This window comes from Argiope bruennichi, chromosome 4 (genome assembly GCF_947563725.1).
Source record: "Argiope bruennichi chromosome 4, qqArgBrue1.1, whole genome shotgun sequence".
NCBI classification, from domain to species: domain Eukaryota; kingdom Metazoa; phylum Arthropoda; class Arachnida; order Araneae; family Araneidae; genus Argiope; species Argiope bruennichi.
Window position 1 is genome coordinate 38,857,409 of NC_079154.1, and position 24,481 is coordinate 38,881,889.

General features: G+C 27.2%; 1 protein-coding gene across 1 annotated transcript in view; it reads right to left on the reverse strand.

Moving 5' to 3' along the window:
• Window positions 1–672: 672 nt before the first annotated feature.
• Window positions 673–24,481, reverse strand: part of LOC129965859 (metabotropic glutamate receptor 6-like) — a 76,856-nt gene continuing 53,047 nt past the window's right edge. Inside the window, exons 4-7 of the mRNA XM_056080099.1 lie at window positions 23,299–23,443; window positions 8,193–8,729; window positions 5,775–7,034; window positions 673–1,778 (exon numbers count right to left, since the gene is read on the reverse strand). Coding sequence (XP_055936074.1) covers window positions 1,633–1,778; window positions 5,775–7,034; window positions 8,193–8,729; window positions 23,299–23,443 — 2,088 coding nt within the window. The 3' untranslated portion in view covers window positions 673–1,632. The remainder of the gene's footprint in view (window positions 1,779–5,774; window positions 7,035–8,192; window positions 8,730–23,298; window positions 23,444–24,481) is intronic.

Consider the following 24,481-nt stretch of genomic DNA (forward strand, 5'->3'; position numbering starts at 1 on the left):
TGTTTGGAAAAATCAGTTTTGGTAAAGCAATTAAATATACTACTTACTCAACTGAACGCATAAGCAACTAATGTAACTTAAATTCACTAATTCTAATGCAGTTTTTAAAATATAGTATAGTATTACATAGATAAAAAAATAAAATAGGATTTTTTTTTATTATTTTTGAGATATTTTGTAAATATTCTACCATTTTAATTATTTTCCGAAATCCCTCAATCATTTTCGCTATAATTGCACTACAAAGGCAAGATTTTGATAAAATTTTTAATTAATATATATCAATATATAAATAATGCAAGTAATAAATTACCATTAGTGACGTTCTTAATTTTATTCATTATAAAGCAATATTCATCAGATTTTTCTTCTTTGCTTTTATTATAATTTTGAAAGAAAAATACTCGCCTTTTTAAAAAATTTTAAACAATTCGTTTTTTTTTTAAATATTGATTAGTCTTTTTTTGGCATTTATTTAATCTTTAATTAGAATTTGATTTATCTATTAATGCATATTAGTAAATTGAATAAATGACAAACGTAAAATTGCTTACATTATGTATTAGTAATTTAAATAAAACGAACAAGTTTCTCAAACTCTATAATTTAATTTAAAAGTAAATTAAGATTTTAGAGTGTATCTTTTTCTTTAAAAATGATTGAATACTTTATTGGAGATTTTGAATAAATCTATAAAACTCAAATATAAGGCCCATTTTATTTTCAAGTTCCAATAAATTTATTATAAGTAAAAGCAAAGGCAGAAAACAAAATAAATTCATTACCAAAATTTATGACGCAGCATGATTTGTTTTTTTACATAATTGTCGTGGAGATTCAGGGATTTGTCATATTGGTGGCTTAGGATTTCTAACCCTTCTTCGAAAAATGTTGCTTCTATTGATGTAATATGTATCATAATATTCCTTTGGAGCTACTCATTATTCTGGATGATTTTTGAGTTCTTTTAAGAGAATAAAATGGAACGGAAACGTCTAAAAAATCATAGTAAGAAATCTCAATTTTTGTGTCCTGGTCTGCCAGCTTTTTGACTGGGATTCTATAAATCTTCATTTCTTCGAACAACCTGATCAACTCTTTGAAACCAGATGTTCTTTGGCGACAGACTTCGTCTCACAATGATGTGGTTTAGAATCGTGCGATTTTCTTTTTTTTTACTAGAATAGAAGAATTTGCTGGAGTGGCAACATAATAATTCGAAATTATTGAGGTATTTCAAAGGAACGTTAAGGCCCATATCACATCATTGTCGACAACTTGTTTCGAGGAAAATATGGAAAAATTTTATCCACCGATACGATAAATGCATTAATCTCCAAGATGATTATATTAAACATGATCGTACATAATTTTTGGTGATTAACCTACCTTGTTCTTTTATACTGGACTTTTTATATGGTCCATCAGATTTTCAAAAAATGTGTCCCCCGTATTCACTTTTCTGTCCTTCAATTGCATTTATTTCAAATAAGGTCTTTTAACATAATTTAGTGTTGGCTAGGAAATGACAAAAATTTAAGTGAGTCACTATTTTTAACTTTAAAGAATGTACGATTTCTTGCATGTCGTAAGTATTTTTTCACATGACTGAATTATGGTGGTCAAATTATTCTATTCCTTATCAACTATTGCCATACAACTGGTACATTTAGTGATTTCTGCATCAGTGTTTCCATTGTTAGTTTGGGTACTGCTGGTTTTCTGTGCAATTAGCTTTGCACACGGTTTACAATTCACATCGCTGGCTTCAAGGGAACCTAAAAAAAAGGAGCTTTAATTAATATTTTATATAAATCTAAGAAAATATAAAATTTGGGATAGTACATATTATCTTTCATTTTCATCAGTGACGTGGAATATATATTGATTTCGATTTTTAACCGTCAATTGAATCAAAATTCCTAGAATGCAAATTACCTATATCCAGAAACCATTAATTATGATCAGTGAGTTCTATAGTCGTGGAATTAGATTCATTTCTTTGCAATTTTTTAACCTTCGTGCAATTTCAGCAACCGAATGACCTGAAATAATGACCTTAAAATATTATAATCAGTTGCATTTAATCCTTTGATTCCTATGAACCTAGATATCTTGGCACTACAAATTTCTGAAACTTCCAGACAGAAATATTTAGATTGCGGAATTTCTCTTTCAAAAAGATCGAAGGAATTTCTTATTCGCTCCACTGACGAAAAGACATTAATGCTATCTCATATTCTGCAGGGATTGATTCTGCATATTCTGCAGGGATTGATTGAAGAGAAAAAATCTAATAAATGGCTATAAAAGAAAAATTATACAAAAAAACAAGTTCGGCTCTTAACATTTTCATATTGGTGTAAAAATTTACAGTAATTCAAAATGGGGTAGATTAAGATTTCTCTTCATGCATTCTTAATGTGATGCGTCAATCATTTCTCATTTCAAGATATAAAAATATGGATTTCAAAATATGTTATTTGTTTGCAAGTGTACAAAAGAAATAGAAAAAAAGTGATAAGGAAAGGATATAAAACACTGATAATTTTTAAATACAAACTTTTTTAAAGTTTATTTATTGTTAAAAACAAATTGTTATACATAAATATATAAGCTAGAATTGTTGCTGATTTCTATACTAACATAAACATTTGTTTTTGCCTTTTTAATAGTACATGTCTTTGAGAGATTGAGTAGTTGAAAATTTACTGAAAGGACTTTTAACGCTAAACCCCGGAAGCAGTCAAAGGAATTATTAATATTTCAGTCCCAATATATCAGTGACATTCTGATACGTTGTATTAAGAAAAATAAAGTGTAATATCTTTTTTCCCAAAAGGAATGAATCATTTACATTTTAAGGATACACATCTGGCATGCATATCTCCATAGATATAAACAACTTCGTACGAAATACACTAAAAATATTGCTGTTATTATTTAAAAATAATTTACATACATATTTCTTTAAAATATTTTTTAAAAGATTTCATGTCTTTGAGTTTTATTAAAATGTATTTAAAAAGAATAATGTGATCCTGTTTTTCAAAAGAAAGGGAATAACAATGTTCATTCTCTACGTTATATTTTGCATGTCTGCCTGAATATAAGCAGCACTTTATTAAATAAATCATTCCAATTTTTAAGGGTGCTTCTAAACATCGTTTGTATGTTCATTATCACCCGAAATAAGAAATTTTCTGACTATGAAGTGTATTCCACGGATAAAAAAAATATTTTATGATGTGATGAAAGGAAAACTGTTAGATATTTCAAATTTTATTTCGAGAAATATTTAAATTATGATCGTACGTAAAACATTTAAGAAGTTATCGTTAAATGAGATTCAAAAACTATTCATTCTACGAGAAGGAAAATGGTCTTTTCAGAATCTTATTTCTTAAAATGGATAACGGATTTTTTATTTTTTATTTTTGTTTCTGTAAAAAAAGAGAAAAAAATTTAAGAGAAAAAAAAGAAGAAAAAAAACCCAGTGGAAATAATAATAAAAAATATCTTTTTTTTTTCAAAATTTATAAGCTGAACTTCTTATTTTATATTCAAATTACTATTTTTGTAGTAAAGTTTTATGGAAAATCTAATTTATATATCTAGAGAAGAAAATATTTATATATGAAGAAAAAAAAAACGTTTTGTTTCTTTTTCTCAGCGTTCCGTTAATCCGCTCCGTTTCGATTCAAGCGCCGTTAATCTTCTTAAGAAGAATTTATTCCCAAGAAGAAGTAAAAAAAAAACTTATTTTTGCTAGTATTCTATTAATGTTAAATCTCTTGCAAATGCGTGAAAGCATACGGCACACTAAAATTCCATTTGTATTAAAATTAATGTCATTATTACAACCCTTAAGATAAAATTATTTTATAAGAATGCATTTTTATTCAATTTCAAACCAATATTTTAAAGATTTTTTTTAAATAAATCGACAAATAAAAAGCATAATAATAGTAATACAAATAAAAAGCCTTATTTTGATTAATGTTAAATCTCTTGCAAATGCGTTAATACAAATAAAAAGCATTTTGTTTTTAAAAACGGTTTAGTTTTATTAAGAATATAAGAATTAATCAAAATTCTTCATTTCTATTTCAAGCACATTATTTAAAAAAAAAAAAAAAAACATTGGTAAAACAACTTTCAGACAAAATGAATAAACAATATATATATATATATATATATATATATATATATATATATATATATATATATATATATATATTATTTAAATTTTTAGTCCATATATATTTTGATAGACAAATTATGCATCTTTCGAAAAAACTGAAAATTTAGCAAAATTTCTCAAATTTGCAACGCGGAATTTCATGATTGGATATGTATTGTGTTCTTAGAAAATATTAATTATTTTTTTAAAAAAAGTAACACGTTTTAGGCAATTGGACTTATTTAACAATGCTTTTCTAACAATTTATAAAAATGCTTTATAATTTTTTAAAATAAAAATTCATAATTCTCAACAGATTTGTGACAAAATCCTTTGGTAATCATTTAAAAATAATTTTCGAATTGACATTTACTGGTGCACATTTATCTCTAAATTAACAAAGGGCCAAGTATTTATTATGCTTGCTTGAATTACAAATTCTATTAAGTTTAAAACTCTTTTATATTTTACTTAAACATAATATTATGCTTCCCGTTAAAAATGCGAAAATTACTGTGTAGTTAGTAATTTAATTTAGGTGATGGATGCCTATTCTGATAACCGGATAATATGCTTATTACTTCATTAAGATATTTTATGGTAATACACGTATTAGCAAAGTATATAATATTAATTTTCTTTCGTAAGATTTATATCTTAACTTATCTAGGATCTATCGGATCGGAAAGCTAAAGAGTTTTTATAAAAAATCAATATTTCAAGCATGATAGCATCACATAAGAGATTGAAAATTTGGTATATCTTGCTCCAAATGTTAAAGATCAGTACTTGAAGAAAGAAATATCCCACTATTTTACAAATTCCTTATATAAGTTTAATACACTATAAATAAACATAATACACCAAAATAACTCCATGCATAGTTAATATAGTTTAAAAAAATAAAGAACACTAATTTAGTCTCTAAATATTTATATATTATATGTTCATTAAATATCTTTTTGGGATGTTAGTTTGTTAAATTCTATTATTTTAAATAATTATTCTTTTCTAAGGAGAGTGCTTATAAATTTTCAGTAATTCCTATTAAATCTTCTAAAAATTTTAAAATGTTACTTTACTTGAACATTTTCAGTTAAAATTAGAGTTGATTATCCTAAAGATGGTTTCTCCTCCATATATTAATTAAAATATCTTTATGTTCTATACAAATTAATCTACTCTTAAAATGCTAAACTGCGCTCAGAGCCCTTTCTGACTAATACGCTTTGCACGTTCCTTTCACATTTATATAAAAAAGAATTTTTATCTAATGAATAATTTACTAACTTGATGTTACATAATGGAAATTTCATATATTTTAATTGTTTAAACGGTTAGATTTTCATTAAACAATTTTACGAAACAAAGTTTAAAATGTAACGTTTATTTCTGAAAGTTCAAAGCCTTTACGAATTAAATTCTATTAGTTGTTTCGTAGGTAATTTTTTTTCTTAAATGTAATTGTCTGTTAAACCAAAATAATGTTTTATTTACAAATCTCAGAAGCAGTGTTATTAATTGCACGATTTTATCATATTTTAAAGAATAAATATAAAAGAGAACAGTAAAAACATCGGATATTTCTTACCTTCAGATGTTGCGCTCTGTTCAATCTTGCTTGGAATTAAACGGTTGTCATTTCCTCCCCCAAATTTATTTTGATTCATCAATGGTTGTCTCACATTTTTCTCCGGGTGCAATAAAATTATATACAACTTAGGTGTAAACATGCAAAATAAAGTTACTGTTGCACTAATGCTCACGGTGACGGACATTGTAAATACATTGATTTCATCATGATCAGTTGTGGTAAAGTATAATGGTATAAAAGCTAACCAGACAATGCATGTAGTATACATTGTAAATCCTATGAACTTTGACTCATTAAATGCTTCAGGGATCTTTCTTGTAAGGATAGCATATACAGTGCATATCAGGATGAGAATCATTGGATAGGCAAAGGCTACCATATAAGTTGCATCAATGGATGCAGCACACACAAGATGGCTTTCATCAGGATTCGGATGATAGTGCATAGCTCTTGGAGGACGAAATCCCATCCACATTGCTGAAAATAATACTTGAATGCTTATGATGCCTCCACAGATTAGCAACTGAGATTTGGGGCTAATGAAGCTGGGCTTTTTGGTGCTACGAGCTCCAGATCTGAAAATGCGATCGATTCGATTGGTTTTAGTGAGGACAGCACTGTATACTATAGTGAAACAGAGACCGATTCCCATTTTTTGAGCACCACATTTGATATCTGACGGTTTCTGAACTAAAAGAAAAGTAATAGCATAGCAAAGAAATATGCCAGCTAAAAGAACGTAACTAAGTTCTCTACCAGATGCCTTCACAACAGGTGTCTCTCTATACTTAAAGAATACAGCAATGACGAATAACGTTATAATAATGCCCAACGTAGAAAATGCCATTATACCTATGGCCCAATAGCTATCTAATCTCATATATTGTAAAGGAATCATTTCACAGATAGTGTGCTCTGTATTAGGTAAGTATCCTAATGGACAATCATAACATGTAGTTTCATGCTGAATGATCTGATATTTAGTACAGTTGAAGCAATGCCAGCAACACTTGCTGCCTTCTACGTATTTCTTTGCCTGTCCTGTTAGGCACGGGGGACTACACACTGACTCGGGCATTGCTGGTTCTTCCAATCGAAAACGTATGTCTGGGAGACTGATATTCAGTTCTCCGTCTCTATATTCCCCAATGCGAATCCATTTGTAAACTCCAGGAGATATTTGTTTAAAATGGATAATATTATATCGAGCTGGCCCATCACCGTTTTCAGAGAAATGGAATTCATCACCACTAAGTCCTGAAATAACAAAAAGTGACCGGAATTAATTACTTTTATTTATTTTTCTTACCTATATCATTACAAACGAAGAATGTTTCTGATATTTTACAGTTCCTTCTGTCTATTCATTCTAAAGTGACTAAAAACTAATCCCCTCAATATTTTGCAACCCAATATTTTTCAAGAAATTAAAGTTTAATCAGCAATTTCGTGCAATATGTATTGTTGATAGTAAAACTAATTAAAAATTAATTTGACTAATTATTATTGAAACATAGATATTTTTTTCTAATAATTTCTAAATATTTAGTGTTGCATAAAAGTTAAAAAGCTGCGAATCTTCAACAAACAAGTATGCGAATAAATCAATAAGATTAATTATTTTTTGTATTCATTTTTCTTAAATACTCCATGAATTAATATAAAAATGTGTTTATATTTGAGTAATAATTAAAGTAAGGCATAAGAGGTGTCTTCATAAATATAATCAAACTTTACTTAATAATAATAATATTTAATTTTAATTTTAAATTTCTATAAATCCAACATTTGCAATTTTCGTTTGATTTAATCACTGTCATATAGAATGCATAACTTACAATGCATACTTTTGATTTTAAAATTACCAGATGATATTAAAAATTGATAATCAGAAAGCATTTGAAATTTTTGAAACCATAGGTAAATATGTAAACTATTTCTAGTCAAATAATTCCATATTTGTTTTATTTATATGTAAAAAAAAATTATTCACATTATAGATGAGATTACATAAATGTGATTAGTTGACATAAGAATCTATTTGTCACATAATTATTATTAATATTTTAAATTATTAGCGCATAAAATTTTCATGGGAGTAGATGATACAACTTATTCTTACTTTAGATAATTATTTATGACCAATAATATATTTTTCTCTTTAAAGTATCTTATTCAGAAAAATGGATTCAAAAATTTTCTTTGTTCATTAGTTTATATTATTTTATTCCAATCACAGAAAAATTAGTTTCCTTTAGGAGTATCCGAAAGGCAAGTTTCGGATTACTGCCATGGTAATTTTGAAATCGAATTTTTGGAAAACATTTGGGGACAAATTAAATATATTTTTTGAGTAAAACACTCAGACATTACTTTTGAGGGAGAACTAGAAAATTTGGAAATGAATTACTTTACCTTTAAATGAAACATTTTTCAAATAGTTGAGAAACACTGCTCCGTCAATTGGCTTCATTTTTGAGCATAAACCTGGTATTCCACCACATTTATCAGCATGCATAGCTTTCAAGGCATAAGCGAAAGCCAAAACAGAATCACTCACAAACTGTAACTGTTTTTCAGCTTCATAGCCAGTTTTAGGCGAAATGACTTCCTGTCCTGTGCACGATCTGTCAGTTTGTTGATTATAAGGTGTCATTAAACTATTTGGCCATTTGCAGTTGAAAAAGTGTTCCCAGAATTCTGTGAACCAGGGATTTCTTATATTGTTTTGAACTGTCAGTGATTGGAAGTATTGATCAAATCCTTCAACAGGATGTGCCTTCGGTTGGACTGATACGGTACCTTCAACCTGTTCTTCATTGCCGTCAAAGACCAAAGAACGAGCACTCCAACCGTCGCTTCCGATCCAAGAGAAAGTACCAGTACAGTTGCTTCGGCGTACAGCTCTCATCACTCCAGCAACTTCCTGGTCTGACGCAAAAATTATGACACCTGTTGAAAGAAAGAATGCATTTATGTTTGACTGAAAAAAAAATTGCATCTTAAGAAATATTTCAAATTTATATTCTCTTCCAATATATGCGTGATTATTTAATTGCTTTGTATTCTATATAAATGGATCATTCACGCGTTTGAAAAAACTTATTTTTTGAATAATGTTCTCTAAAAAATTAATTAAGTGGATTATTTTTATGAATGAAACAAAATTTTCTATTTTCTCCAGAATATCTTTTTTGTTGACGGCTTTTTTCAAATATTTCAAACGAATTAAATATTTATTTAAAGTTAACTTTACTCCGTTTTCAAATGTTTTTTTATTTTTATTTTCTTTCCTTATAATTTTTCTAAAACTCTTAAAATAAAAGGAAATAAAATTTCAGTAAGATTATTTCAAATATGTAGCTGTATGTGATTTTCATATAATGATTTTCAAACGCGTTTATTAAAATATTTCTAACGTTTAATTTACTTAACCTAATTGAGAAAGGGAAATTAAAGATGAAAAATGCAATTTAAAAACTTGAAAAGCAAATTTAACGATGGAAAAGGAAATTTAAAAATAACAAAAGAAATTTAAAACGATACATAACGGAAATTTAAACATTAAACGTAAAGTAAGAGGCATAGAAATCAACAACAGCTTTATTGTACAAGAGTCGTAAATGAATATTACCAAGAGACTTTTTAGAAGAGCCTGTATTTCCCATTTTTATTAATGGAGACCTGATAGTTTGAAGTTGTTGATCTCCAAATTTGTATTTGGATTTAAGAGTTAACCATTTAATTTTCTATTACATATAGAAATCAATCAAAAATTTACTAAAGTTTTGATAAAGGACATGGTGATCCATGCAAATCCCACTGCTGCATTAAATATTCATGAAATTGGCATATTATTGAAAGAATTCGCGAATACACACGGCGTCTCTCATGTCGCTTATATTACTTATAAATTATAAGAATTTTGAGCAGTTTTATGTAACTAGATTTTCACCAGACAATTGAGCAGAAAATGCACATACAAATGTGATGTATTATTAAAATACAGGATTCGAAATATTGTTATCCCAATATTTCCGCCTCTTCGAATATCGTTTAATGCAGCTGGGCGACATTGCTTTGCGTAATTCCTAAACCAACCTGGCTGTCTTTGTGATTCTTACCTCTACCAAATGATTTTACATTAAATTTTGAATCATCCTGTATGTTGATACTGAAATAAGTTATTATTGCTAATTTCAAACTTATTTCAGCTATTTACTGTAATAAAAATTAACTGAATCAAACACCCAAAACCTTTTCTTTAAATTCACCATCAAATGTTTTAATGTATAACTTGAATACTATTGCTCATATTTATTGATTAATAATACGATTATTGTAACTCAAAATACGTAAACTAATTAAACTACCAAATTATATCAATTATGAACCTTACTTGTTATTCTGAATAATTCCGTCATCCAGCAATCTTATTCGTAATTAAATAACTTCGTAAAAGTTCTGAAAGCAGAATTCAATTATCCAAAACTGAATCTGTCCCTCACGTCAGTCTGAACCTAAGCTTACACTCCAATGATAAATTGAGTAATGAGACGGAAATAGTTTCCTTTAAACTATCAGCAACCAAATTCGAATTTTGAAGCGTGAAGCTAGTTAAAACCACGTGTTGAATGTCGCTGTCGAGAAATCAGACGGTTGATAGCTATTTGCTTCCAGCGAACTTGAATAAATGTCGATGCCAATAATGGCACTTGAACATCTTATAACTCGCTCTTTAATCAAGTAATAATTAATTATCTAATCGTTTAGTGTTGAAGTCATCCATTTCTTAGAATAGTTAACGGATTTATAATTCTTGGGTTTGAAAACTTTTAAATTCAAGTGACATTAAATATTATAGCTTTTAGTCACTGAAATCAATATTTAATTTTATTTTGCTAAGATCAGTTAATATTTTATTAATTAAAAGTGTAAATAATATTATTTGTAGAATTTATTTTAAATTTTGTTGTATGGGAAATACCATGCAAAGTAATAAGAACTCATTCATAAATTTTATCTTTTTTGTTTGCCTTTTTATCGCCTTACTGATTGTTTTAGTCCTTTTTTAGTCTATTTCCTGATAGTCTATTTTATCATTGTTTATATTTTCGGTAGATATATTGTTAATGATGGGGAATTAGAGCATGGTTGTCGCCATTGATATGACATGGTTTTTAACACTAATTTTAAACTTTTGTTTAATCTGGAGAATGCTCTATTTATCATTGCTTTTGTTATCGGTAGTCATATTGTTAATGATGGGGAGCTAGAACATGGTTACCGCAAGTAATATGACACGGTTCTTAATGCTACTTTAAAATTCTTCATTACTCTGGAGATTGCTCAATTTTATCATTGCTTATGCTTTCGTAGATATATTTTTAATAATGGGAAACTAAAACATAGTTTCGCCAGTGATATGACTTTACTTTCAAACTCCTCATTCCTCTGGAATTATAATTTTACACTCTAATCAGTTCATCATTTCAGAGAAGAGATATGAATCACTCGACTCTAATCCGGATTCTTTATGAGGGTGGAAAACGACTGTCGCAGCAGAAGATTTTGTTGAAAGACTTCAACAAGTCTTTCGAACAATATGAAGAACGCTGAAATTCCAGACGAGAGTGAGACGACCAGCATGCCAAAATTTCTACTTTGGAATTTGAAAGTTTATGGTCATTTCTACACCATAGTCTTTCTTTAAACGAAACGTAATGAAATTCCACACAAATGAAGATTTTCAAAGGAATACTGTGGCCCATCTCACAGTCATTCTTTAAAGAAGGCCACCTTTAATTCTGTTCTACTGATATTAAAAATGCCTGCATCTTCATAGCAATTATTTTGGAATATTATCATTATTTTGCATAACTGTTGACAATGAATTTATTTTACTCTCTACAATTAATTTTGTTTTATGGCTCATCAGAATTTGTAAGAAAAAACAATAACGGCTTATGTATATATTTTTGGATCTACAATCAATTAGTCAGTAATTCTCTTCTTTACAAGAGACGATTCCGAATTTTATTTTAATTTCAAGTATGCAAAATTGTCATAAAGCGTAAGGTTTCATAATAAGACCATTTCACCATGATATTGCAATAAAATATTCATTTACAAACATTCGTATTATAAAATGTCAGCTGTTTTTATTCTTTCTGTAAATAAAATTAATTATAAATTTAGATGCGAATGGAATTCATCTTTGAAATTATGCATAACTTATTTATATTTATCATTAAATTTATTTGCTTCCAGATAAAAAGAAATTAAAGTTGTTTAGTGATAAAGTTAAAAAAAAATTACATTAATTATTCAAATAGAGTAATAGAAAGTTCCAAACTTATATAATTAGATAATTAATCTGCATGGGGGGAATTTTATTGTGCATTTAACTTGTAGTAAATGGCATAAATACCATTATTTTTTAACAGCGAAAAATTATAAAACACTCTACTAATGTATTTTCTCAATTAATTATTTTCGAGGAAATTTATTTTCATTTATGCAGAAAAATCTGAATTAAAATTACTTTAAAAATATGTATATTAATTTAATGTAAGTTTAAATTTAAATTATTATAAATGTGCTTGATTCATCTTAGCTTTCTATATCCCAAATAAAGCACTTTATTACAATATTCTGCAGATTCCGTAAAGGAAACCAATCATTTTTTAAAGAATTAAATAGCACGAATCAAAAGAAGAGAAATAGAAAAAAATCAATATTATGGTGAAAAAATAATTTTTCTTTTAACTGATAAAAATTCCAAGAAGATTTTTTTCGTTTCCAATACTTCTTTACTTTCTTACATTTAAATCATATTATAATAAATAATTTCTTATAAAAAATAATTTTTTTAAAGAATTAATTTCTTAGAAAAAAAGATCTTTAAATTTTTTTTTTCTTATAAAAAGTTTTTTTTGTTAAATTTTGTACTTTTTTATTTCTGGTAATATCCATCTTCATTTATATTTTTTAAAAAAAGAACAGCTCTAATAATTTTAACTAAGAATCACAGAATATAAATTCTAATCGCATATATTCCCAAGATATTAAGGATAATGAACTACTTCCAGTTGGAAAAATGCTAAACTTATATAGGGAATAATATTTTATGAAGTTTGATTGATTAAAAGTATTGCTAAAAAATGACAGCATTTAAACTTTTATGCAGTACTCTGGTCCTATTAGTCACATTTATTTTTGTACCCGTTTTCTCTTTAACAAGTGGATCACACTATTGGCACTAAAATTGAATGAATAATAAAATTTTCAATGTAATTGTGTGAGACCTTTTTAATGGATGTCTCGAGGCAGATGTAATATGCACTAATATTTTTATAAACGACCGTTGATTGGTTTAAAATAATAAATTATGTTTCATTTGCCCATTCACTAGTTTCATCGCCCAGTTTTGACTATAAATAATTAGAATATGCTGGTGTAGTATGAATATTTCCTTTAAATACGGCTAATAGAATCCAGATAATTAATAAAAATTTAGAATTATATATATATGTGTGTGTGTGTGTGTGTGTGTTTTTGATTCAAACATAAATTATTATTCCTTTGCATTTAGAGCATTTGAGCATTTTTCCAATAAGAAGTTAATGCCAGTCTTTAATGGCTCAAAAGTTGGTTATTGCTCCAGGATTAAAATGGCATCTCTCGATATTACATTGAATTTTTTTTCTCATAAAACATTTAAATGCCGATTATTAATCTTCAAGTCTTTTCATTCGCAGATTTCCCTCTTTTATACATTTTTATTTGCTTTTGGATTTTTGAAAGTTACAAAAACGTCATTTAGATGTTCAGTTTTTAGAAATTAAAACAATACTTGAATGTTTCGATGTATATTAAAGACCGTGTTAATAAAATCAAATAGTAATTTAAATCGCAGTTTTTTTATATATATCTTTTAAAGACTTCAAATGAAAAACCTTGAACCGAAATTAGCTCAGAATTGATACAAATGGGCACTTTTGTCATTAGATGCCATCTGTTGCTAACATTTATTGTCATATTTAATATATGAAAACGGTTATGTTTCTTGAGATACTTTAGGTGAAAGCCCTTTAAATAATGACAAATAAAATTAGAATTATGTTTATGACAACATATTCTATATCTATGAAGAAAATTGCATCTCATCACAGGTCTTATTTTTAAAATATATAGTATCCATGAAGAAAAGATTTATTTGAAAGCAATAAACTGCTTTTCTTATTAAAAACTATCATCGTGAATTATTTACTGTAAAAAATAATTGTATGGCTATTATGACTTGCAGAGACGGGAACATTTGTTTTAATGAAAGCTGTTTCCATAGCTATTAATGTATTGATTTGGAGTGCAATCCAGAAAACAAAATTATGAATAATTTTGAATTCAAATTTATTTGCAAGTTAAATTGTTCTGGTTCGTAAGAACCCATTCTGGGTTTCTAGTGGTAAAAATTTTCTTCAGTTTATTTTGGAAAAGTAAGGTCGAAGAATACGTTCATTCAAAATTTAAAAATATCTCACCTTACAGGACAATGGCGAGTTCATATATGATTTCCTATTTATCGAATTTTATCATGCCATTACGATTCTTTTATATGTATCGTTTAGATTCCATAATTTCCATTCTTTAAACTGCTATTATAAAAGTTTCTTTATATTGAAAAGTATATCTTTATATGTTTACAATTTGCTTCTTTTTTATTTTGGATTGAATTTAAAACTTAGAGTTAAAAAAGCAACAGCAAATATACTTATCTTTAAACTTTTGTTCCGTACCTTTCTTTAATAAGGAAAAAACAAACAAATTGGGAAACTTTTTTAAATATATTTCTTTTTCTTAAAAAAAGTTGAATTCCTAATTGAAAATTTCTATATAAAAATCAAATTAATTTTTTTATTTCAATTAAATTTAAATAATTCTTAGATGTTTTAGTTATATTGTAATTTGTTAAAAATGTGGATTCTTTACAAACTATAAATATATACTGACTATAAAAATTAATAGTAAATAATAACTTTTAATAGTAATTAACAGTCTAATAATCATGAATTGATTACAGCTTGTATTATCTATAATTATACTTATTGTATTATGCATTTTTATCTTTATAATCTGTAATACTTTTTAGAATTTATATATTTAGGTTGATAAAATTAATACATATTTTTTCTCAGGGGCCTACTTTTAAACTAATTTTAAACATACTTAAAATTTATATCTTTTTTTCATGAACTAATTGTTTCAGAAATTCATTGTTCCGTCATTTAAAAGAAAAATGTTTCAATAAATGATAAAATAACTTTAAATGAAAAAAAAAATCTATGAAAGGCAGTTGTAAAGAAAATCTTATCTAAGAAGTGTACAACTTTGAAACTGGAATGCAATTTATCAAGACACATTCTAATTCAATTTTCTTTATGCTTCTTGGCAAATGTACAAAAATTAGATTGTAAAACTTGTTACAAAGTGCTTTAAAAGATACCCATAAGTAAAAATTTAATGACTGTCATAATTAATCCCTTCTAAAAAAACTCTATTTATCTACTTATATTTCTGAGCTCATTTATTCATTTCTCTTGTGTTTGTGCATAAAAAATGAGTACTTTACTGTATTGAATAGAACTATATTACAGTTTTGGATGTTTTGTGGTCTTTAATGTTTTGGATAGAAATAATTACACTGATGTATCTTACAATGATACAAAAGAAATGAAATCTCATTTGCATTTTCCAGTGTTTCTCAGTTTTGAAAAAAAAATCAATGTATCTCAATTCCGTTAAGAGAAATTAGATAGAAGAAACTCGTATATTATCGATTTTCCGTAGATCGGTATCTCTACATATCGAAACTTTTCAAGAATCTAGATTTTTTTTTTTAAAAAGAAAGGGAAAAAAAAAGAATTTCTGCGTATTAAATGAAATTTATGTATATCAAACAAAAGTTTTCGTATAAGAATTTGTGCATATATATTGCATTAATAATTATTTCTCAGATTCAATTTGATTCTCGGAATTCCCATTCTTTAAAAAAGTTAGAAAAATCGTCCAGTGAATTATATATTAACACTACCTCGTGATTCTTTTCTAACTTGTTACGATATTTTTACAGTGTAGTTTCATAACGAGTCAGTTTTATATAGTTTTATTTAACTCTCATAGTGATAGATAATATAAATTAATGGAATTTTTTGTGCCAACATGGAATTAAATTTAATAAAAAGCTATAATAAACGAAAGAAAAAAGAGTTCATTCACCATAAAAAGATTTAGATTGTATCGTAACAAATTATTTAGAGTAGCATTTCAAATATGTATTCAAATATCAACAATTTTGAATTTTTTTTATCATTTTTACAAGTATTTGAAATTTTTTGTCATTTTTATTAAATTTCGATATTTTGAAATATCTGTATAACCAATTTTTTTTACCACAAATTGTCAAGTTAGATAAACAGAAGTTTCATATTATATTTTTTCATTAAATATAAAATACATAATAACGTGTTATGAAAAATAAATGTAGTTTTTGCAATTTGCTTAATATGACCTTGCATGGGATTAAGGATTATTAGAGCTTTGAAATTCTTCATTTATTTTGACCTATAACACAGATCAATTTGAATAATCATCGAGTTCCAAAATTATATAGCTTTACAAATATACAGATAGAACTTAATGCTAATTGGCAGAATTAAAATTACTTTCTATGATTCCCTTTGCCATGTGAATCAATATATTGTTACGAAAATTTTTCATCTACAACAAATGCCGCAAATCAATTGTAATAGCGCAGCACATTTAACTGCTATAGTTCAGCAACACTCTTGCCTGTTGTCTAATCCTCTCCAAAATCTTATTTTGTCGGCGACTCCGACTCCTCTCACATACAGCTTTTGACGATCCACACCACTTCAGCTTCAGATTGCCTGTCTTTTATAGTTCCGGGAGGCGGGGCTGGAATCTTCAGACCAATCAGGGCGTACCTGGCTGTAACTCGGGTCTTCGTGGATGGATCGTGAAAGTTCTCGAACTTTCCAGTAGTATCCATTTAGTCGCCAAACTCGCCAAATTCGTCGTCAAATGGTCGCCAAGCACTCAGGTCATTGATGCGGCAGCTGCTCAGCACAGATCTTACAACAGTCTTTCTCACGATGACACTATTCGTACCGGGTAGCAAAATTACAGATTTATAACAATATGATTGCATTAGAGTGTCCCATAAATTTCTTTACTATTTCTAATATGAAAAGAGTATACGGTATTTACTGTTTAAGATATTATTTATTTTGTTATATAAGAACCCTTTTGCTCTATTACCTTTTTCCATCACTCAGGAAACCTCAAAATATATTCCTCGAGGTGTGCTTTTAATTCGTTGATGGATTTAAAGCGCTTATTGCGAAGATAATTTTTTAAGGACAGAAAGAAGTAATTATCAGATGGAACAAAATCTGGAGAGTAATTCTGGCCTTTTTTTGCCATGGCAGCTTTCAAGTGATCCAGATAATGACAGCATTTCGTAGAATTTATTGTTTCCCCTTGAAAAAGGAGCTCGTAGAAAATTATGTCTTTCCAATCCCACCAAATGGGCAAAAAAAACTGTTTTGGGGTGTAGTCCCGGTTTGGGGTGTAGTAGAGCCATGGTACGACTGAAACCGATGGCATAGACGCCTAATAAATAAGCTTGCATGTTTGCACAAGCAGAGCCAGAAAAGACCATTCATAGCGCGATGAGAAAGAAACTTTTAAGACACCCTAATAAGTATAAAGAGTCAATGTTGTCTACTCACATATGACTTTGTTACGCCACACATATGGCAGGGAATAGATTATAGTAATCTCATTCTTGAATAAGAAATCACGGATTGAAAAAAGAGTTAATAAGAAAAATACTGTTTTAGATATGCAGTGTTGATATCTTAGCCCATTTACATGGCTCCCAAAGATATCCAACCCAACGGGTTGCTATTTTTTTTTCTTTTGTATTATATTAAAGCGTTCACAATGCACAGTTACTGCCAGCAACTTTAAAGAATTATCTCGAAACTTCAAAGAATACCTTCTTTTCATAATTTATGGCTTGAATAATGAGAATTATAAAGGTATCATAAATGAATTCTGATAAAACATTTTTTTTTCCTCCCAAGAAACTATAATATATCTTATTAATCGACAAAATTTTGTATAACAAAATTTAAAAAAAAATCAATCACCTCATTAATTGTTCATCAAGATATTAAATAAATATGAATAGCAAAAAGGATTGCAACAGTTTCTGCAAATAATGCCAGATAATTAATTGAAAAGGTACTGATTTCCACCAAAATGCTACAATCGACAAATGTAGATAGGAGTCAAGTTTCTATACAAAATGAAAATACAATATAAAGAAATTAAAAGAAAAGTATACATTACAATAGCAATATGAAGGATGCACTGATTTACAAGTTGAACAAAAGTGTTGTCCAAATTGATTTCATCAGAGATGGTTTTTGCGTGAATAAAACCCAACAAACAAATATTGATTTAATCCCTCAATGATCAATTAATATGTTGAATATTAATTAATTAATTTTTTCACTTTTATTATTCATTTATGATTCACTTTAACAGCATTCCTTCAATTGCAGAATTTTGCACATTGGTACGATTTGCGTTATATTTTCTTTATTTGCCTTCATTTATATTTGGCACATTTATTCTTTAGTGAGATTTATTCTCAGATTTCTTGTTTTATTTTCTGTTGTCACTGAGGTTTTACTTGGATTTTTTTCTATCTTTTTCTATAAATTTTATTATATATAAATTCTATTTAAAAATTAAGAAAGTTCTAATTCAGTAGTTTATCGCGAAGGAGATAAAATCCTTATTCCTTCTCTTTAATAACAGCATTAACACTAATTATGCAAATAATTGATTATTGTGTCAGATCGCCTAGCCCGAAGTGAAAAAACTAATATCATGTGCTATGCGTCAAAAATTTAATAAATCTTTTTCAGAAAAATGTCTTGTTTTAATGCTTTCAATACATTTTCTGATTTTTACTACGCAGAATTACACATTATGTATTTTTCATGGTTAAAGAAATACGTACAATATTTTGCCCTTTTAGCAGTTATTAAATTACAAAATAAAATATAAAACAAAATGCATAAAATTACCTATGACGCCAAATTTAAATTATATCTTCAATTATTAAAAATCAATGATGCTAAATGATGATCATACTGGCAAAAATATATTATTCCATATATAAAAATTAAATATTCTTAATATTAAAATAAGATTCGTATATTATTGTTCATATATAAATAGTAAATATTCATTTGAGTGTATCATTAAAGTTATTGAGACCAGGTAATTTTAATTGGATCAACCGATTTTAATGAAAATTTTCAGTAGGAATATCCTTTATATATCAGTGTTAATATTTATCTGACTTTTATTGGTTTTCATCAAAATTTATTATTGCATGATAAAATGGCATGTAATGCGAGTAGTTTAAAAGTCATAAAATGAAGTGCATGCCAACTACACTGCAAAGTTTTGAAAAGAAACACTCTTTCTATTTGGAAATATAATGTTGTTTCAGCAATATAGTCCAGATGAAAGGTTATTTTCTTTTCTTTGCAGAAAAGAGACAAACAAGCATCCATTGTTTTAAAAATATTTTTCATCATTAAGATATTTTCGCATCATCAGTACATTTTTCTCAGAAGGAACATTCACTTTGCTCTCTGAAAGTAAAATATTATTTTTCCCATAAAAAAAAGTATATGAAACAAATAAGTGTTTCAAATATTTTCCGAATGAACATTCGTAACTCCTTTTGAACTAAAAAAATAAATAGAGACATTCAAAACATATATTTCATGTATAAGGAATACCAGTAACGTCTTCTAATAAGGAAAATAAAAAGAGAGATGGATTCTTAAAAAAAAGAAGAAATGAGATTTTCTTTTTTTTAAAGAAAAATCAATACACGCATTTTATTATTCTCATTATTTTTCCAAAGCAAAGATAAATAAAATGGAACTCTGTTTTCTGAAGAAATAGGCTTGTAAGCACTGTTCTTTATAAATATATGTTTTTTTTATATATATAAATCTTTTTTCAGCAGTTAAATGATCTTTCGACAATCAGAAATAGAAAAGAATATTTTTAAAGAAAAAACTCAGTTACGAATGAACTGGGTTTTGACTTCACATTTAAAGTATAAATCTTTTATAATATGATTATTTTGTTACAGTACATTATTTAATCCTTGCATACAGCTCTAAAATTGTTTATTAAATACATAAGCATGCAAACAAAGAATTTTTTCCTTTTATTTTATAATTTCGATGAAAATTCTGTTTAACCGAAGAAACAATATTACCTTTATCTAGCTTGCAGCGCTGATATTTACTTGTTTTTCACATATATCTATTATTATTCATCAAAATTAACTTCGGAAGAAGGAAGATAATTATATATTTTAAAAGCAGATTGTAAATTTGTTTTTATCTGAGAATTATCTTAGTACCCCTAGAGATGACTTCGAAAATACAAGATTTTATCTTTGAAATAAAATGTCTTATGTTCTTGACTGTTTTACTAAGCATTTGAAGGCATAGAAAATGGTAAAAAAATATCACTTTCTAAATATAAAATGATGTATTTTTTTTTTCAAATCACAACTCTCTACATATACTGATTAATTAATTAAAATGAAGATAAGATTTCTAACTCGCAGCAATTAATTCTCGCCAAAACTATGTTAAGGGATTAATAAATAACAAGTATATTTAAAATCAGAAGGAAATAGACAAAATAAATACTTTATTAAAAAGAAATAGTAAGATTGTCCTTTGTTAAGAAACGGCAGAAAAAGTGTTATACTGATTTTATATGTGTAATCATAATATGATTTTTTAAATTACCATATTGTAACTTTTGAATTCTTATATACCATAATTGATATAAATAGAATGCTATTTTATTCAATACCTGTTTTTTTTCTATTATATAATTGGGGATTAAATAGCTGATAGAATTATTTTCAGCTAGGACAATCCATTTCAAATGACAGATGAAGGCCAATATTATCTTGATATTATTTCATGTATTATTTGTAGAGTATTTCATCTATGCTGTAAAGATATTTATAATCCCATTATAATTTGAAAGCAATTTTTTTCTATTTTCATGAATTTAAATTCATTTTCTCTGCCAATTAAAAATTGTTCTTGTGATGGATGACCTTTGCGGAAAAAATTGGGAGATATTTCTGTGTAGAAGTTAACATACAATTACCAACAAAATAGAAAATTGGTAATTGTATATTAGTTTCATTGCAGTACCATCTGAAAAGCATATGATGTGTATTTTTACCTAGTAATTTTGAATACTGATCAGAAGACGAGAACGAACTTCTGGGTTGGTATCCCCTTTCGAAATTCCACATTAGGCCAATGGAAAGACTTCAGATCCACTATATCAGATTTAACATACACGAGATATCTTTAATGCAATCGGCTTTCGAATTTAGAGCCTACTAAACTCAAACCCATAACCATATCACTTGACCGTAGAGGTCCCAGAAAAAAGATTCTGAACAAGTGAAACTTATATTTAGCTTTATCCATTACTGAAAGCACATTTAACCTGAAAGACGTGGCATTTTATATAGTTCTTATTTTCTTATTGTTATTATTAAGAGCAGTAATGCACACATTTTTGTGCAATATTGCATGATATTGTAAAATTTTCGCAATATTGTATAATATTATTGAATGGAGAATAATGTATTTTAATGTTACACAATATTGTACATTTTTGGGCAACACGCAGTGCTATTGTACAATATTCGTAATATTAAATAATATTATTGAATACAGAATAACATATTTTAATGTTACACAATATTGTACATTTTTGGACAACAGGAAGTGCTACAGAACATTCCAGGAATATAAATGCAAAGAACAATTTATTTGTATTCCTACTTTTGAGTTTTCAGAAAAGACGTAAAATATTTATTATGAGACAAATTATTTCTATGGAATATTTTTCTGGTTGCCTCTAGTTCTTCTTCTGCAGCTAAAAATTCCTGCTAAATTAAAATTCTCCTACTGAAAACAAAATACAATTCTTAATGAAAATTGAACAAAAAGAATTGATTTAATGTTTACAAGTATCTCACAAAATGACTTTTTCTGTTTGCTAAGAATACTTCAAACAAATGTGTTCTCTGTCCTTATTTTGATTGATTGTTTTTTTATTTTGCTATCTCAGAATACTTATTTATGCTTATTTCAAATTAATTCGAAACATTTCTTTTAGAAAACCAAGGAAATGAAAAGTATATAAAAAATATAATCAGTGCTTAGCAGAAATGTATAAAAAATATTTTTAAAAACTTTCCTCCTCACGATGTAAGAAAATCATATGAAAGCTAGCGAAGAAATTTCTCAGCTAAATAAGAAGGATATTTTTATAAATATTTCCATTAATTATGAACAAGTGTTAAAAACATTTTTTAATACAATAGCCACTTTCCTTGAAAATAAATCAGACGATTTTGACAGGCATTTTGACTAGAGTAAAAATGGAAGATTAAAATAGAGCAATGGCAAGCGTTTTGACTAGAGAAAAAAAAACATTTTTTAATGACAATTTAAGTAATTTTAATGTACCTCCTTTTTTTACATTATTTTTTTAAATTAAAATAAGCTTCCGTAGTTAAAACTTTTTCTAAATATTAATGTTTAGTTATTACTTTTAAGCTAATTAAAGAATTTTGTCTTTAAAATGCTTCGAAAACAGCATACTTAGATTTACATTTAAAATATTCAGGTTTATTATAACTAAATTTGTGTACGTGTTTGAAAATTATACATTTCCATGAAATATGACTATAGAAATACATCTCGATAAAAATTAATATCAAATTTCACAAAGCCTAAGCAAATTCATAAAAAGTCTTTGCGGTATTATGTAGAAATTTCACTACATTATAATTAATAAATTGAAAATAATAAATGCCTTTAAAAGTGTTCTTAAATATTGATTTTTAAAAATATAATATTTTTACGAAACATTTTCGGTAAAAATTACTTTTATTGTTCGAAAATACTAAATAAAATTTTACTTGATATGCACATTATTTTTCAGAATATTTAATTTCGTCATGCATCCATCATTGTCTTATCCAATGATATATTCATTTATTTACTGTAATTTTTTTTAAGTTAAACATATTATCTAGATTAGGCATTATAGAGTGACTATATTTGATGTTTAACCTTCAAAAGGCTGGGGAAAAAAAGAAAGAGAGAAAATTTGGACAAAATGACATTAAACTAGAATGGAATATATGGGAAAGAAACGCATCTGCCAATTTTGTATTCTTACAGCTAGCATAAATGAATTTAATTCAATTTAAATAATTGATTAAATCGATCTTCATTTTTTTTATAAATAATACATTAGAATATTGCGAACAAAAAATGCTCACCTCTGGCTTTCGGCTTCGACATTAGCTTTTGAACAATGCTGTCATAATATGAGTCTCCAGCTACTCCTGAATCTTTGGTCAGTCTTTCTTTGACAGCTATGCAGATATCATTCTTAGACAGCAGTTCTTCTAACACTGTAAATGCCTGAAAAAGTTAATTCATTTGTTTGTAAACATGCAAAGTAATTTCATTCAGATGACCAAAAAAAAAAAGCGTATTTCTAAATATATATTTGAAAACTTTAAATATTTTAGTTCTATTTAATATTTTTTTAATGAATAGTTTTTTAATATTAAAAGTTAAGTCCGACATCCGGATGTGAATTATCACCTGAGCACTAGAATAAGAAATGAAGATAATTTATTTGCATTACGTAAGACCATTATTTATCACACCTCATGTATCTGTAAATGTTAAGAAAAAAGTTACATAAAACTGACACAGAAATTTTTATTGCTTAAATTTTTTTAATAATTTTTGTAATTTATTTTAGTTTAAAAAAATTCATAAAAAAGCATACACTATTCGGATGCATGTATGTGTATGTTTCTTCTTATGAACTTGTAATGCACAGGCATATGAGCTTTCACTTATAATAAATTCACAATTTAGAACTCGTTGCGAAAAATAGATTTCTCTCAAGGTTATACATTTGAGCACTTTAACAATAGCGGCTTGCACGTAAGTGATATAGACCTGCATAGTTAAGGCTTTGTTATCTGTTATTAAAACTATCTAATTTGTTTCGTTTTTTTCCATTCTGAAAGTTTAATATTATTTGCTTATACTTTCAATTTGAAAGTGTGATGATCAACAAAGATGGGAAAAAAAAACGATAAAAAAAGACGAAAAAAAAACACACATGACGATAAATTAGGATTTGGATCAACAGAAAATACAGAATCAAGTAACAGAAAATACAGGCTCAGGACGGCTTATGAATAGCTCTGAAATATACTCCGCGACCATAACTTATTGATTGATTTGGTGAATAAAGTTAACAATGTTTAATTTTGAAATACAAAACGCTATAGCTGTAATCAGATTAGCCTCGGCTTGAAACACAGAAAACTGATTTCTTCTCCCCCCCCTCCTTTTCATAGTTGACCTTAGTTTCTCAGCTGTTTTTTTTTTTTTTTTTTTTTTTTTTTTTTTTTTCTCTTAGGCCTTTTATGAGTTTCG